The sequence below is a fragment of the Arvicola amphibius genome, chromosome 5 (genome assembly GCF_903992535.2).
Source record: "Arvicola amphibius chromosome 5, mArvAmp1.2, whole genome shotgun sequence".
NCBI lineage: Eukaryota > Metazoa > Chordata > Mammalia > Rodentia > Cricetidae > Arvicola > Arvicola amphibius.
Genome location: NC_052051.1, coordinates 48539248 through 48556200, shown reverse-complemented (window position 1 = coordinate 48556200; position 16953 = coordinate 48539248). Strand labels below are relative to the sequence as shown.

General features: G+C 46.7%; 2 protein-coding genes across 2 annotated transcripts in view; one reads left to right on the top strand and one right to left on the bottom strand.

Annotated features, from left to right (window-relative positions):
* Positions 1–8974, top strand: part of Snrnp200 (small nuclear ribonucleoprotein U5 subunit 200) — a 31054-nt gene extending 22080 nt beyond the window's left edge. Inside the window, exons 30-45 of the mRNA XM_038331580.1 lie at positions 961–1121; positions 1393–1620; positions 1904–2095; positions 2190–2368; positions 2514–2665; positions 3440–3548; positions 4793–4901; positions 5311–5500; positions 5591–5755; positions 5931–6052; positions 6304–6447; positions 6544–6720; positions 6931–7091; positions 7174–7255; positions 8341–8433; positions 8539–8974. Of these exons, the coding sequence (XP_038187508.1) occupies positions 961–1121; positions 1393–1620; positions 1904–2095; positions 2190–2368; positions 2514–2665; positions 3440–3548; positions 4793–4901; positions 5311–5500; positions 5591–5755; positions 5931–6052; positions 6304–6447; positions 6544–6720; positions 6931–7091; positions 7174–7255; positions 8341–8433; positions 8539–8682 (2408 nt within the window). The 3' untranslated portion in view covers positions 8683–8974. The remainder of the gene's footprint in view (positions 1–960; positions 1122–1392; positions 1621–1903; positions 2096–2189; positions 2369–2513; positions 2666–3439; positions 3549–4792; positions 4902–5310; positions 5501–5590; positions 5756–5930; positions 6053–6303; positions 6448–6543; positions 6721–6930; positions 7092–7173; positions 7256–8340; positions 8434–8538) is intronic.
* A 1803-nt stretch (positions 8975–10777) lies between these two features.
* Ciao1 (cytosolic iron-sulfur assembly component 1) lies at positions 10778–16873 on the bottom strand. The gene is made up of 7 exons (XM_038332065.1): positions 16578–16873; positions 16121–16269; positions 15725–15836; positions 15537–15625; positions 15163–15364; positions 14153–14240; positions 10778–11878 (listed from the first exon to the last, which is right to left on the bottom strand). Exons 1-7 carry the CDS (start codon positions 16714–16716, stop codon positions 11638–11640), a joined length of 1020 nt encoding a protein of 339 aa, XP_038187993.1. The 5' UTR covers positions 16717–16873; the 3' UTR covers positions 10778–11637.
* Between the last annotated feature and the right edge of the window lie 80 nt (positions 16874–16953).

Sequence of the window (16953 nt, the reverse complement as noted above, 5' to 3'; positions counted from 1 at the left end):
GATCCCCCCCGTCTCTGCCTCCCGAGTGCTGGGATAAAAGGCCTGCACCACCGCTGCCCAGACCATGCATGCCTTTTAAGGTTACCCTGTAATAAGTGTGTTGGGCAGCTGGCAGAGAACCAGGTACTTAGTGGGCCTGGAGCTCAGTGGCCTGCCAGATGTTTTTCTTCCTAAAAGTCCTTGTTCACTGTTAGATTTTCTTTGCCGCTCTGCATATCTCCCTAAGGAGGATCAGGAGAGTAAGGCCATTCTGTGATGTGTTGTCATTACTCCTGCTCCAGGTGTTGATGCCTTTTCCTGGTGCTTCAGTGTTGAACCAGAATGTGGTGTTGATGAGACCTGACTTCATCATTAAAAATAATGACTGTGTTCACAGAGCAGGCACTGTATTCTAAGTACTTGGCTGAGCACAGGACCAGTGTTTCCTCCTCTGCCACCAATCCTTTGAAAGGGTTACTATTTAGTGCTACAGTTAATTTTGTGTCTCATGATGAGGGAACTGAGGCATAGGAAGGAGCCCTAATTAAACCAACTGGTAAATCGTTGAGCTTGGGTTTTTAATGTAGTTTTGACCCCAGGCCTGGGCTTACCTTCTGTATTTGATTATTTCTAAAGAATGCAGGAGATTGTCGATAAAACAAAGATATGTGTCCTGGTTTTTTGTCTTTTTTTTTGGGGGGGGGGGTCTTCTTTTTTAATATCCTGGTCCTTGACAGGTAAAGATGCCAGATTTCTTTCTTGTTTTTCTTCCCATAAATCTCCAGGAGATCTGAACCTGATCTTGGACTTTTTCCTTCCCTGCTTTGCAGGAGAAAGTGTGTGAGACATAGCCAGCAGGGCCAGTGTTCCAGACTTCCTTTTGTATTGCAGCTGATTGACTTTGTGTCTCGTGCTGTTCATAATCTTGAGAATGATTTGTTTCATCCCTGCTGGTGTTCACTCTGTGCCTTTGGTTTCCAGTGTTTAACACGGTGTACAACAGTGACGATAACGTGTTTGTGGGGGCCCCCACGGGCAGCGGGAAGACCATCTGTGCAGAGTTTGCCATCCTGCGGATGCTGCTGCAGAATTCTGAGGGACGCTGTGTCTATATTACCCCCATGGAGGCTCTGGCAGAGCAGGTGTGTAATATGTTGTGGGACTGAATTTTCCAGAAGCCATTCCATCTGTGATTCCAGATGAAGATTTTCTCATATCCAACAACTGCATTGTCATTTCTTAAAGAAAGGCTTCCCTGCCAGCTTAAACGCTGCTGTAGCCCGGGGAGTATTATGAATAGAGTATGGTGGTGCATGATTGTCACTCTGGCTCCTTACAAGTTTAAGGTCAGCCTGTGCCCCATCTCAGCTTTTCTCCTATTAAGTTTTTATCCCTCCCACTCCCGCCCGCCAGGTGTACATGGACTGGTATGAGAAGTTTCAGGATAGGCTCAACAAGAAGGTGGTGCTGCTGACAGGGGAGACTAGCACAGACCTGAAGCTTCTGGGCAAAGGGAATATCATCATCAGCACCCCCGAGAAGTGGGACATCCTTTCCCGGAGGTGGAAACAGCGCAAGAATGTCCAGAACATCAACCTCTTCGTGGTGGATGAGGTCCACCTTATTGGGGGCGAGAATGGGGTAGGCTTGACTTCACAGCATAGAGAAGGGTTGGGACCCACACGGAGACCTTATATTGGGCCCAGGACTAGGGTGTTCACAAGATTTCTACCTATTGCCCTGTTCCCAAAGGGTGATCTGAGGTTTTTTTGATAGAACTCCTAAGGAACAGTGTTGCTTAGTGAAGGTTGTCTCCTGGGGCAGAGGAACCACAGACAGGAGAGTCCACAGTTGGCTCACAGAGGGAAGCTCAGGCAGAAGATGGTTAACCTGAGCCTGGAATGACTTCTTCCCTTTCTCCCAGCCTGTCTTGGAAGTGATCTGCTCCCGGATGCGCTACATCTCCTCCCAGATTGAGCGGCCCATTCGAATTGTGGCACTTAGCTCGTCACTGTCCAATGCCAAGGATGTGGCTCACTGGCTGGGCTGTAGTGCCACCTCCACCTTCAACTTCCACCCTAATGTGCGCCCTGTACCACTGGAACTGCATATCCAGGTGGGACCCTGTCTGCCTTCCTCCATGGCCTCAGGGATCCGTAGTCAGTCAGGTCTAGTGAGCTCAGTGTCTTGTCTTCCGCCTTTGTTTCCAGGGCTTCAACATCAGCCATACACAGACTCGCCTGCTGTCTATGGCCAAGCCTGTGTACCATGCCATCACCAAACACTCACCCAAGAAGCCTGTCATTGTTTTTGTCCCATCTCGCAAGCAGACCCGCCTCACGGCAATAGACATCCTCACTACCTGTGCAGCAGACATCCAGCGGCAGAGGTGGGCTCCTGGGATGGTTGGCTGCATGAGAATCCTGTTACAGGAAGATGCCCCTGTTCTGGGTGTCCTGGGTGAGGCTGGGGCTGAGGCTGAGGCAGCACAGACCGAAATGCCTCCGACCTGTGCATGTGCTTGTTCTGCTCAGGTTCTTGCACTGTACTGAGAAGGACCTGATCCCTTACCTGGAGAAGCTAAGTGACAGCACGCTCAAGGAAACACTGTTAAATGGGGTGGGCTACCTACATGAAGGGCTGAGCCCCATGGAGAGGCGCCTGGTAGAGCAGCTTTTCAGCTCAGGTAAGAAAACGTCACGACATCCAGAGTCTGGCAGGTGTGTGTATTAAACTGTAGGATGTGGATGGCATTTCTCTGTTGAGTAGTATTCATTTCACAATGCTAGCTGTCTTATCTCATTAGATTCCTCCTAGACACTTGTGATGTAGTTGAGAGATATCCCTCCTGCTAGATTAGAAAACAGGCAGGCACATCAGCTGGTCCCATTGCAGAACCTGGTTTTCTGGTCTTCAGGGTTCTGTGTGGAGACCAGACTGGTGGGGTTAGAACTTAAGAGATGGCTGTGGGTTTGTTATTCTCCTCTGGCTGGTTGCCTCTTGCTTGCTGCTGTTTGTTGGCCTGTGGCATTTTATCCATCATTCACTGTTCTGGCACTGTGTGGCAGAACCTCCGTGTAGCTGCTCCCACCAGGCGGTCACTCTTTGAATTTGTCTGGTTTGGGTATGCTCAGAGTAAGTTTGATTTTGCTGCCATGGGCTGTGAACTAACTGTGGTTGGGTTGGTGTTAGCTTTCACTATCAAAGGGTTGATCTGTTAGGCAGTGTTGGTCTTGCTTTCCATGGGTTTGAGTTCTCCAGAATTGCTTTGCTTCTTCTAGGATAGTCTCAGAACAGAATAGCGTGGTACCGCCTTTCACAGCACTTCCTTCCTGTCAGACCTTGTTCCTAGGGCCTCACTGAGCTTTGAAATGTAGCACATGTTGGCCGCTGCCTGCCAGTGAAGCAAATAGTCTCTGGGAGGCCTGCCCTCAGTCTTCCTCTCCCTTCCTCTGCTCAGGGGCTATCCAGGTGGTGGTGGCTTCTCGAAGTCTTTGCTGGGGCATGAATGTTGCTGCTCATCTGGTGATCATCATGGATACTCAGTACTACAATGGCAAGATCCATGCGTGAGTACAGTTGCTGTGGACCCTAACAGACCACCCTCCTAAAGCGAGTGCAAATCTACAGATACAATACAGGGAACTAAGCATAGAAGAGTCCCTCCCAGTATATCAGTATTCATTGTTTGGTCCCAGGAGGTAAACTTACGTACCTCTGTCTCAGCAGTTTGGAGAGGGGACCTGACAGGCAAGAGGAAAGGGGCTCATTGTTACCTACTTCCCACAAAGTCACACCTTTGTTGTGACAAGCCCAAGGGTCAGTGTTTCTCAGAGCCTGAATAATTTTTTTATTTTTCCAAAATACAGATTATTTTGAAATTAATTTTGTAAGTTTAGAATGCCAGAATCTGGTTCTTACTTTGAGTTTTACATTACTTTTTTTTTTTTTTTTTTTTTTTTTTTGAGACAGAGTTTCTCTGTAGCTTTGGAGCCTCTCCTGGAACTAGCTAGCTCTTGTAGACCAAGCTGGCTTTGAACTCACAGAAATCTGCCTGCCTTTGCCTCCCAAGTGCTGGGATTAAAGGCGTGCACCACCACCACCTGGCTGAGTTTTAGATTACTTTTTTTAATAATTAGTTATTAATTTAGTAAACAACCAAGACCTTTTTTTTTTTTAAGATTTATTTATTTATTAAGTATACAGTGGCCTGCCTTCATGCATGCCTTCAGGCCAGAAGAAGGCACCAGATCTCATTTCAGGTGGTTGTGAACCACCATGTGGTTGCTGGGAATTGAACTCAGGACCTTTGGAAGAGCAGGCAGTGCTTTAATCACTGAGCCATCTCTCTAGCCCCCAGATTACTTTTTTTTTGGTTTTTTGAGGCAGGGTTTCCCTGTAGTTTGTAGAGCCTGTCCTGGAACTAGCTCTTGTAGACCAGGCTGGTCTTGAACTCAGAGATCCACCTGCCTCTGCCTCCCGAGTGCTGGGATTAAAGGTGTGCGCCACCACCGCCCAGCCCCAGATTACTTTTTAATCTGTGAAACATAACAGCTCTTAAACTTGACTTTAAGTTTGGCCCTTTAATGGGATGTTATTTTGCTTCTAGCCTTAGATAGGTTTGTGGCTTTGGTTCAAGTCACATTCATGACTCTTTTACTTAGAAACTAGAAACTAAAATAATTGCTAAGCACACAGGCTCATGGCCGGTTTTGCTGGTCTGACCTCACCTCCTTGCCTTTGCATCAGCCGCCCTGGGACTGGGCAGGCAGGCCTCCTGACATGTTTACTCATTTCTCTCTTCTGCCGCCAGCTATGTGGACTACCCTATCTATGATGTGCTTCAGATGGTGGGCCACGCCAACCGCCCCCTGCAGGATGATGAGGGGCGCTGTGTCATCATGTGTCAAGGCTCTAAAAAGGTCAGTTATAGGAAACTGAGCCTTTGAACAGATTCTTGAATTTTTTTTTTTTTTTTTTTTTACTGTCTTTAATAAACTTTTCAGTCCTTTTTGCCAGTTGCTTTTGTAATAAGCTGGAGCCACACAGAATTTTGTTTGTTTTTGCTATTGCTGGTGATTCCATGTCTTCCCACACCCATGTCTTTCCACTCCCTAGTTGTCTTTCTTCATGCACTGCTTCCTGCTCTATCTGTGTGGCTTGGCATGTCCCATTCCTGCTTTGTATTCTATGGTACTGTTTTCTAAGTGTTTCTTTTATTTGGCATATATATATATATCATACAGAGGCTATACCCTGTTGGATTGCCCTTCATCCCTTATTACCATGTTTGTCACTGATTATTTTTTAATACCTGTCCCCAATCCACAGGATTTTTTCAAAAAGTTTTTGTATGAGCCATTGCCGGTAGAGTCTCACCTGGACCACTGTATGCATGACCACTTCAATGCTGAGATTGTCACCAAGACCATTGAGAACAAGCAGGATGCTGTGGACTATCTCACCTGGACCTTTCTGTATCGCCGGATGACACAGAACCCAAATTACTACAACCTTCAGGGTTAGTGAGCTGAAGAGCACACACTGCCCTTGCAGGTTTCCCAGCCCTCGCTAGGCAGTATCCTGAGACTTCGCTCTTGCATCTCCGCAGGCATATCCCACCGTCATTTGTCTGACCACTTGTCAGAGCTGGTGGAGCAGACCCTTAGTGACCTGGAGCAGTCCAAGTGCATCAGCATTGAGGATGAGATGGATGTGGCCCCTCTGAACCTGGGCATGATTGCTGCCTACTATTACATAAACTACACCACCATTGGTGAGGACCAGTGGTACATGTGCTTCTGGAGACTGTTGGGATGAGATGTGGTAGCCAGTACTTGTCAGAGAGGTGATAGGGCAAGAAAGCAGTACAGCCCACACTATTGATTCTGCTTACTCTGTTCCTTTCCCCCCACTATTGGCTCTTTCCTCATTCTCTCATTTTCTTTCAGAGCTCTTCAGCATGTCTCTCAATGCTAAAACCAAGGTCCGCGGACTTATTGAGATTATTTCGAATGCGGCAGAGTATGAGAACATTCCAATTAGGCATCATGAAGACAACTTGCTGCGCCAGGTGAGGGCACTGGCTTTAGGAGAACAGACAGGAGTAAAAATTTGGCCTATGTGCCAAAGCACATGACTTCCTGTCATGAATCCCCTCATACATTTCTCTTACCTCTCAACCTCATACATTCTTCCACACTTACCTGCAATTCTCCATCCTCCCCTCTAGAGTCTGGTTGGGCCATATGGTGTATTTGGCCTGAACAGGTCTCAGGTAGGGTCCTCTGTTTATCACTAGCTTTTTTTTCTTTCACATTCTAGTTGGCTCAGAAGGTCCCCCACAAGCTGAATAATCCCAAGTTCAATGATCCACATGTGAAGACCAACCTGCTGCTACAAGCTCACCTGTCCCGCATGCAGCTAAGTGCCGAACTACAGTCAGACACAGAGGAGATCCTTAGTAAGGTAGTATGGGCGGGACTTGGAGGTTCACTGGCCACTGGGGGCCTCAGAAGACTGAGTTCCCAGCCCACCTGCTCTTAACATTCCCTTTCCATACAGGCAATTCGACTCATTCAGGCCTGTGTGGATGTACTCTCTAGTAATGGGTGGCTCAGCCCTGCTCTGGCAGCCATGGAATTGGCTCAGATGGTCACCCAAGCCATGTGGTCTAAGGACTCTTATCTGAAGCAGCTGCCACACTTCACCTCAGAGCATATCAAACGTTGCACAGATAAGGTGAGCTAAGACCTGGAGTGCTGGATGGTGAGCCTGAGAACAAAAAGTCCTAATCTGCAGGTAGATTGTGGGAGGCTGTAGCATTCTTTCTAAAGCTGTGTTTAGATGGCTTGGCAGTGTGGGAAGTAAGATGATCAGTTCTTTAGAGCCAGTGTTACTTGCTTACGGCATGTGTTCTCGGCTCCCCTGACCTCTGCATACCCACTGTAGGGAGTGGAGAGTGTTTTTGACATCATGGAGATGGAGGATGAAGAACGGAATGCATTGCTTCAGTTGACTGACAGCCAGATTGCAGATGTGGCCCGCTTCTGTAACCGCTACCCGAATATTGAACTGTCCTATGAAGTGGTGGATAAGGACAGCATCCGCAGGTGAGACAGGAAGCACCAGGAGTCCTTCCCTGGGGTCTCTGCACACAACCACAGTACTCACACATTGTTCTGCTTTCCCCAGTGGTGGGCCAGTTGTGGTGTTAGTGCAGCTGGAGCGAGAGGAGGAAGTCACAGGCCCTGTTATTGCACCTCTCTTCCCACAGGTATGTCCTAGCAGCTGGCTTTGTCAGGAGGCCATTTGAGACCTTGTTCACTGGTTGGGTCTTAGGTACAGGATGTAGTTCCCACCCAGGGAGGGTAGTCTGGGGGTAATGAACTCACAAGACTTAAGTAATCTCAGTAATCTCAGAACTATGAAGTATTTTTCTTTTTTGTTTTTAAACAATTTAGATGACTGATCATTGTTTAAAAACATCAGGCAGTGTTATTATCTCTCTGGCTCGTAAGATACATTTCTCTCTACAGATGCTTCAGGATACTTGGACTTTTCTATTGTCTTTCTTCAGTTATATTTCACTTAGGTTCTAGCTGCATATTTTGCTTTTGCTTTTTGAGACAGGGTTTCTCTGTGTTTCTCCTGGCTATCCTGGAACTCGCTTTGTAGACCAGGCTGGCCTCAAACTCACTGAGATCTATCCACCTGCCTCCCAAGTGCCAGGATTAAAGACATGTGCCACTGCCCAGCTGCATATTTGTTTTTGAATCAATAGAAAGGAAATCTCATCTTCTTTATGAGATAATTGAAGATTGGGCACAGATGCTAGATGCTTGTGTGTCTACAGACAAGTTATTCAAGTTTCTAAGGAAATTGGCCACTGAAGCACACAGGCTTTACTGTGGCCAACAGAGAGGGTGTCTCCAGAGACAAGATGCCAGAAGAGGCTCCACGGGCTTGCTTTTTATTCTCTTTGTTGCTGATTCATCTCCACATTAAGATTTTTCAGTTAGCCTGCCTTGCATCTAAGTTTCTTAAGAACTTGAAGCTTTTATGCTCCAGGGCTAAATACCTAAAAATGCATTTTAGATTCAGTGACAAGCATTGAATAAAAAAGGTGCCTTGGGTTATAGAAATGCGGTAGAACTGAACAATTAGTCTATCTACTTATTTGAAGACTAAGTCCTTAGGGGATACCTTTAGATTGCTTAAAAACTCTTTGTCTATCAAGTTGTGTTTCAGGAAGCAATTGTGGAGAGCTTTGAGTCTGTCACTCTATCTCATAATCAGCCTCATAGCTGCTTGTAACCATCAAGTTTTCTATGCTCAAGTTCTTGGTTTTGGTCCCTGTAGAAACGTGAAGAGGGCTGGTGGGTTGTGATTGGAGATGCCAAGTCCAACAGCCTCATCTCCATCAAGAGGCTGACCCTGCAGCAGAAAGCCAAGGTCAGTGTGTGCACTTAATCCCGCATCTATTCCTTGGGGTTTGACAGACGACGGATTGCCTCCTCCCTGGTCCCCACTAACTCAATTTCTTCCTGTTCTCTTTAGGTGAAGCTAGACTTTGTGGCTCCAGCCACAGGTGGCCACAATTACACCCTGTACTTCATGAGTGATGCTTACATGGGATGTGACCAGGAGTATAAATTCAGTGTGGATGTGAAAGAAGCTGAGACAGACAGTGATTCGGATTGAGTCTGGAGTATTCTCACATATAAGGACATTGAACCTGGAAACAGGAATATGGAAGTTCAGGAGGAACTGGTTTTGGAGACCAGGTCTTTCAGCCTGAGGTCTGACCATTCAGGCTGCTGCTGTTCCCAGTCCACATCCAGTTACTTTCCCACTTTGGACCAAGCAGTTCAAGCTCTGGGTCCATTGTTTTCAAATGTCATGTCAAGCATAAACTGTACAATAGTTGGTGGCATTCTTTTTATAGTTCCTTCCTTGAGTCAGACATTCTAATAAATAACTTGGAGAAACTGTATGTCCTTAACAGTGGTTTTCTTCAACCAAAGGTCCTGGCTAGAAAAACGCTCATTTTAGCACTGAATCTTCCTGTTGAGTATGTGGAAGACAAACTTGCCCTTTACTGAGGGACAAAACAATGGCGACAGCTATTCTTCGGTCATGTGAATGACCTCAGCCTCCTTTTTGCTGAACAGTGGCAAACTTAGTGGCATGGGAATAGGAACTGATTCCATCTTGGGCAACAGGTAGGGCCTCTCATGATGTATGTTCTGAAATTCTTCCCTAGCAGGAGGCAGCCCTAGGAGTGGTTAAGATGCACCAGTAGGGCTGGGCAGTGGTGATGCACAGCCTTAATCCCAGCCCTTGGGAGGAAAAGGCTGGCAGACCTCTGGGAGTTTGAGGCTACCCTGGTCCGCAGGACAGCCAAAGCTACACAGAGAAACTCTCAAAAATCAAAACAAAAACAAAAGATGCCCCAGGTAAGTATGTCTCTAGTCTCCTTAAAATATACTCTTTCCACATCTCAGACCTACAGCTTCAAATGTTGGCTTTCTGTTCTTCAGGAAGAAATGTGAACGGTACTGAAAGGGGATTCATTTTCCCTCAGGCCAGCAGTTTTCAAATGGTGGTCTCAAGACCCCTTCCCCCTTCAGAGAACTAAGAGCACAGCCTCGAAAGCTTTTATTATCTAGGTTATATTCATTGACGCTTGTTATTTAAAAATTAAGGCAGTCCATTTCAAAATAACTTCATTAACATATTTTAGGAAAAATAAATTCTGGAAGAAGAGCAGCGTGATACAGTGTTGCAATCACTTTACGTCTGGTTTAATGGAAGGCAGTTAGGATCTTTAGTCACTTCTGTGCTGTCTATAATGTGGTCGAGTTAATAGCTTCAGAGAAAAGAGAAGGGTTTTCACATAACCGTGGAAGTTTCCTAAGGCAATCTAGGGTCTACAGCTGCACCTATGCATCTTGTACTATTAAACCCACTGCCCCATCTTAGAGTATCTGAAATGTAACATTCTCCAAATGACAACTACATCAGTACATGGTTCATTTGGAGACTGACCCATGAAATTCCACAACTCTCTAGATACCCACAAAGTTCACTACTCAGTTTCATCTTTCTTGTATAAGAAGCTGGCTCCATTCCTACTGTGGGAACAAGACAGTGAAAACTGACGGCTATTTAACTGGTGCCACTGCTGGACCATGTTATAGTGCTGACCCTACAAGGATCTTAAGACTCCCAAGGAGCCGGGCGGTGGTGGCGCACGCCTTTAATCCCAGCACTCGGGAGGCAGAGGCAGGTGGATCTCTGTGAGTTCGAGGCCAGCCTGGTCTACAAGAGCTAGTTCCAGGACAAGCTCTAAAAAAGCTGCAGAGAAACCCTGTCTCGAAAAACCAAAAAAAAAAAAAAAAAAAAAAAAAAGACTCCCAAGGATCTGCTGATGACTGTAGCCACTACTGCTTTGGATACTGCTTCTGCTGTCTCTCAAAAGTTATCTAAGGTCAAATTGTACAGTATCAAAAATTATGTGAAGGCTCCAGCTTTAGAGACAATCCTCACCACTCTTTAAAGGGCTTACTAGGCTTGGTGGTGGTGGTACACACTTTTAATCCCAGCACTTGGGAGGCAGAAGCAGGCAGATCTTTGTGACGCCAGCCTGTTCCACAGAGTAACTTCCAGGACAGCTAGGACTACACAGAGAAACCCTGTCTCAAACAACAACAACAACAACAAACCCACTAAAAACAAAAAAGGCCTTAAAAGGCTTTAGCCTGAAAAACAGATTGGCAGCACACACATAATTGTCTTTTACTTTTTTCTTTTATTTTTTTGAGACAGACCTCTGTCTTCCTGGCTGTCATTTTGTAGATGAAGTTGGTCTGCCTCCTGAGTAGTGGATTATAGGTATGTGCCACCACACCCTGCCTGCCGTTTTTTGTTTTGTTTTGTTTTTTAAGAGGGCCACAAGCTATTGCCTTAATGTTTTCTGCCCCTCACTGAAAACCAGTTCTCTCTTTCAGGGGTTTTAGTTGCCACCACAGCATGTCTCGAGGCATGTGAGGGTTTCTAAGGGAGAACAGTGGTGTTCTTTTACTCTGAACAAACTTTGAACGTCTTTTTGTTTTTTGAGAAAGGATCTCATATATCCCAGGCTAGCTTCAAATTTGCTATGTAGCCAAAGATAACCTTGAGCTTCTGATCATTCTGTCTTTGCTTATTGAGTACTAGGAAGACGCCACACTGGCTAGAATGTCTTAAATGCAAGGACTTCTCTAGAATTTGGGAAAGCGGGACCTATTTCAAATAGTAAAATTATAAGTAATAAATGACCTCATTTACAAAACAGGAAGTGTGGCACAGATGAATAATTTCTATAAAGATCACAATTTCAGAAAGCTCTCAGACAGATTCTTCCATGTACATACATCATAATTATAAATACTATACCCCAAAATGTAACCCCATGCCTTAAATCAAGCAAAAATTGTAATACAACATACTTCTGTCCCGTGGCTCTGTCCCATGGCTCCCTCAAACCAATGAAGGGAAACAGTGAATGGTCCTGTGGCTTCTACACATCCAAACAAGGCATAGAGCTAAATGTAGATCAAGGATCCTTCAGGTCCTCTCGATGACTAGGAAAGTCTTGGCAAGTCACCCTATAGTTCAGAGGCCTGCAGGTTGGTGATACTCCCAGAAGGCCACCTCCCCATCATCACTACAAGAGGCCAGGAGCCCTGGCTCCTTGGGATTCCAAGCCACACAGTTGACATCCTGGGTGTGCGCCTGGGGCATATGAGCTGTCAGAGAGAAGGTAGGCTGCTGTGGATCTGAGCCGGGATCCTCCTCAAACACTCGGATGGCATCGTCCCCACAAGCTGTAGCCAGGGCCCCTGTCAGCTGACACCTGGAAGGAACATACATGTCAGTGGGAAAAGAGACGACTCCTACCTCTCCAACCTGGCAAATTGGGAGATGGAGACATGTTCCACAGTCCCAGGCCTAGCTTCTTCCCAAACCTCAGGTCTCGGCTAAGCGTCTCACAGAAAGAAAAGCTTTCAAAACCATCACACCAACAAAGGGCCTCCTGTCCCCAGTGTTGCCCATGGCACTGCATCCTTAACCTCCTCTTGACATTGACATTAACAAGTTTCACCATAATTTAGTACTTTTTAACGTCAAGAACTTACTTTGAAATAAGCATTGAAGATTCCCCCATTGCCCATCTCTGTATAAAACTTGAATCTAGGGGGCTGGAGAGATGGCTCAGAGGTTAAGAGCACTGCCTGCTCTTGTAGAGGTCCTGAGTTCAATTCCCAGCAACCACATGGTGGCTCATAGCCATCTATAATGAGATCTGGTGCCCTCTTCTGGTCTGGTGGCATACATGTAGACAGAACACTGTATACATAATAAATAAATAAATCTTTAAAAAAAAAAAACCTTGAATCTGGAATGTTCAACTGCCTATTCATTTTAGTAAGTTTAAAAAAAAAAAACAAGGGGCTGGAGAGATGGCTTAGAGGTTAAGAGCACTGACTGCTCTTCCAGAGGTCCTGAGTTCAATTCCCAGCAACTACATGGTGGCTCACAGCCAACTGTAATGAGATCTGGTGCCTTCTTTTGGCCAGCAAGCACACAGACAAAACACTGTATAAATAATAATACCCAACAGCAAAAGTTCCAATTGTCTAGCAATCTAGCAATGAATGTTTGAGATCTCCCCTAACCCCACCCCCCGACAGATTTCTCTGTAACTCTGGCTGTCCAGGAGCTAGCTCGCTCTGTGAACCAGGCTGGCCTTGGCCTTGAACTCAAGAGAGTCACTTGCCTCTATCTACCAACTGTTGGGATTACAAGTGTGCACCATCACTACCCGACTAACATTTTTTTAATGGCTGTAAGATTTATTTTTATATGTATAGATGTTTTGCCTATATGTATGTTTGTGTACCATGTTTGTATTAGTGCCCACTGAAGCCAAAAAGGGTATCAGATCCCTTAGAACTAGTTACAGACCATTGTGAACTGCCATGTGGATGTTGGGAGTTGAACCCAGGTCCTCTAGCAGAGTAGCCGTTCTCTTAACTGCTGAGCCATATATCCAGCCCCAAATAAATCTAGATTTTTTGTTGTTTTGATTTTTTTTTTTCCGAGACAGAGTTTCTTTGTGTAGTTTGGCTGTCCTGCAATTCTGTAGACCAGGCTGGTCTCAAACTCACAGAGACAAATAAGTTTAATTTTAAGCTGTTAGGTATCTCCCCTCCAAAAAACCAACCCCTATCCGGGCAGTGGTGGTATACACCTTTAATCCCAGCACTCGGGAGGCAGAGGCAGAAGGATCTTTTGAGTTACAGGCCAGCCTGGTCTAGAGAGTGAGTTCCAGGACAGCCAGGGTTACACAGAGAAACCCTGTTTTGAAAAACCAAAAACAACAAAAACCCATCTCCTTACCTAAAAGTAAATTTTAGCTTCTGCACAGAAAACTGCCATAAATTTAATGCTTTGGGGGAGAGGGGCTAATTCTCCATGAAGTCAAAATACTCAGGTCCAATTTCATGGGACAGATATTCCCCAGACATTTGATATAAATAAAGCTTAGATATGTAACAGATTTTTTTCATTGGTTTGGAATTATTTCTAAGATCCAAGACCCAGGTCAAGAGCCTCCAAACTCCATCCTTCTAAGAATGGAGTAGCTTTTCTAGTCTCTGTAAGAGTCAGTTACTGAGCCGGGCGGTGGTGGCTCATGCTTTTAATCCCAGCACTCAGGAAGCAGAGGCAGGAGGATCTCTGTAAATTCGAGGCCAGCCTGGTCTACGAAAGCTAGTTCTAAGACAGCTCCAAAAGCTGCAGAGAAACCCTGTCTTGAAAAACAAAAACAAACAAAAAAAAAGTCAATTACTAAACCACACAGTTCACATACAGTTCATAGTTACAAATGTACATATTCCATCATCTCAGGATTGCCCAGTGATATGTAAATCCTAAGGGTTGGTGCTGCCCTCAAAGCCTGGGATCTTATCCCAGAAACAGTCTTAGGTATAGTCATCTTCCTGCTCCTGGAAGCCTAGGCCAGCCAGTTATAAACCAGAATGGTAGGCCTAATCTGAACAATGCAGAGCAGCACAGGGCATTCTGTTCTAAAATCCCTGCTTTAGGAATGGGAGTGAGGTCTTACCAAGCAACGTCGTAGATGGTCCTGGTGTGGAAGCCTGACAAAGTGCAGATACACTTCCAGCTGGGGTCAGAGCCACTGCATGCCACCCCTGTGGGACACAAGTTTCTTAAGCCCAAGGCATTCCACCACTGCAAAGGAGAACCTAATGTGCCCTTCCTCATCCCATTGCCAAGCAATGAGTCCTTGTTCCAACCCTCCTTTTCTGCCTATCACACTGTTGCCACCCAAGAATTCTGAGAAGGAAGCAAGCACCCCTATTCCACTGCAGGCTGTATCTAACAAGTTAATCTGCCTTTTAAGGGCAACCCAACCAACTTCACTCTTTCTAACCTCTGCCTTGCCTCAAGGAATCCCATTCTTCACAGCCAACTCATGCTGCTGGGTTTTCTTTTCTTTCTGGTTTTTGTTTTGTTTTGTTTTGTTTTTTTGAGTCAGGGTCTCATGAGCTATGTAGCTCTGGCTGGGCTGTTCTGGAACTCACTATGTAGACTAGGTTGGCCTTGAACTCAGAGGTTCCCAGCTTCTGCCTCCAGAGTACTGGGATTAAAGGTGTGTGTCACCACTGCTTGGCAGCTTTTTTTTTTTTTTTTTTTTTTTTTTTTGGCGGGGGAGGAGGGTTGCTGCTAGTTTTCAACTGAGAGTCTTGTTTTTCAAGACAGGGTTTCTCTGTGTATCTGTAGTCCTGGAACTCACTCTGTAGACCAGGCTGGCTTCGAACTCACAGAGATCTTCCTGCCTCTGCCTCCCGAGGGTTGGTATTAAAGGTTTGTGCCATCACTGCCCGGCTCACCTGGGAATCCTACGTTACATTCTCCTACTACAAATTCTACCTGCCCTCTTCAAATCTTGTTAGAAGGCTTTGTTCCACAATGCTATCCCTAGTTCTTTTGGTGCTTCTCCGGAGACCTACTTCAACACATTGAATCCAATTTGTGATTCCTGGCAGACTATATCTTGGCAGACTATAAAACTCTAAGGAAAGGAGTCTCCTTTGACTCCTGGACCCTCACCTTGTTCATTGCCTGGTAGATACTGGCGCCAAATGCGCACAGTACGGTCATCACTGCAGGATGCCAGGCGCTGGCCACTGGGGTCGAAGGCCAAGCTCCACACAGTGGACTCATGACCTTCAAGGGTGGCACAGCAGACCCAGTCATCTCCTTCTTCCTGGTACAACTTCACTGTGTCGTCATAGCTGGCGGACGCTAAAAGCTGAAAGTGAGAAAGGAGACCCAGCATTTGTTTGTATGGCTCCAACATGAAACCCTGCCAGGACAGGACAGTTCCAGTGATCCCTGTAAGAGTGAAGGCGATGCTGGCGAGTGCCGGCAGGCTGGGCACCGGCCTCCGCATCACATCCTTTCCCGCCTCGCCTGACTCCTACCTCCTGGCTCGGGTGCCAAACCACGTGCTTGACGTCCTGTGTGTGAGAGTTGAGGACACTGACACACTCATACTCATCCTCTTCGTCAACTGTGGGAGAAAAAAGGACCTAAGAGCTGACCCTGCCCTGAACAAAGCTGAAAGTCAGGGATCGGGTTTTCCACTGTACCCAGAGGCATCTGGACTGACCTTCCCAGACCCACACACTCTTATCTCTGCTGCAGGTAGCCAAGAGGTTGCCAGACGGGGCCCAAGCCACTGACTTGACCTCATTTTCGTGACCCTCGAGAGTGGTTACACACTGCAAAGGGAAAAAGATTGTGAATTAATGGCAGCTAAAGGTCTTAGGCCCTAGTAAAACATCCAAGATCACAATTTTGTTGTTGAGACAGTCCAGGATGTTCTACAGCCCAGGATGACCTTGGACTTTTGGGAATCCTCTTGCTTCAGTGTCCCAAATGCTGGGATTAGTGTTATGAACTCCCATACCCAGCTACCATTTCGACAGTATAAGCATTAAGTAAAGGCTGTACTCAAACGGTCCTGGTTGACCCAGTCTTGGTGTGCAAACATCCGCCTGGTTACCTCAAAGTCATCCTGGTTCTTCTTCCAAATACAAGTGACAGCATCAAAGCTGGCAGAGGCCAGGTAGTTTCCACAGGGGGACCATGCCACTTTCCGAACAGTGCGCTGGTGGCCTTCAGAAAGGACAGACTTGCAAACCCAGCTGTCACCTACAGGCAGAGAACAGGCTAGGCTCTGGAGCACCATCAACGCCATTCGGTAACTGGTACTGAAGGTGAAGCTCTGTGGAGGGGACAAACTCATGCACCATTACAGCGATGCAAGCGACTACTTCCTTAAAAGCGTCAAATTGCGTTTCAGACTACTTTTCTCATTTTTCTTCCTCAGCAAATACCCCAGTTGCCGCAACAATCCCCCAGACTGACTGTTGACGTTTGCACACTCCTTCCCCCGACAAACCCTTTTCTGAATAGCGTCTCCCTCGGTACCAGGGTCACAAAGCCAAACCAGGCCTTACCCTCGGTGCCCCAGATGCGGATTTTACGGTCGCCGCCGCACGAGGCCAGCAGGGTCCCCGTGGGGTTCCAGGCCAGAAACCAGCAGCGGGAGTCCGGGTGTGCCGGGACGCGGCTCCGCAGCACCAGCGAATCCTTCATGGCGGAGGCCTCAGGGTGAGAAGGAGGACGCCGAAAGCAATGTGCTGAACGCGGTGGCCACTGTGGGACCCCAAGGCCGCCAGGGCCCCAGTTCCTGCCAGAGGTGTCGCCCTGGGAACTGAAGCACCCGCTGCTGAGGTCGCGCGGCCTTCTGGGACTTGTAGTCACTTCCCTTCCCCCTCCACAACAGGAAGCCTCGCGGGACTGTCCCAAACTACCAGTCCCCTGATGCCCCGC

Excerpts from the sequence above, each read along its gene's own strand:
- Ciao1 (XM_038332065.1), bottom strand. The coding sequence starts at position 16,716 with ATGAAGGATTCGCTGGTGCTGCGGAGCCGCGTCCCGGCACACCCGGAC. Across the intron at positions 15,837-16,120 it reads AGAACCAGGATGACTTTGAG|TGTGTAACCACTCTCGAGGG; the intron begins GTAACCAGGCGG and ends TTCCCTTTGCAG. Across the intron at positions 11,879-14,152 it reads ACCATCTACGACGTTGCTTG|GTGTCAGCTGACAGGGGCCC; the intron begins GTAAGACCTCAC and ends TGTTCCTTCCAG.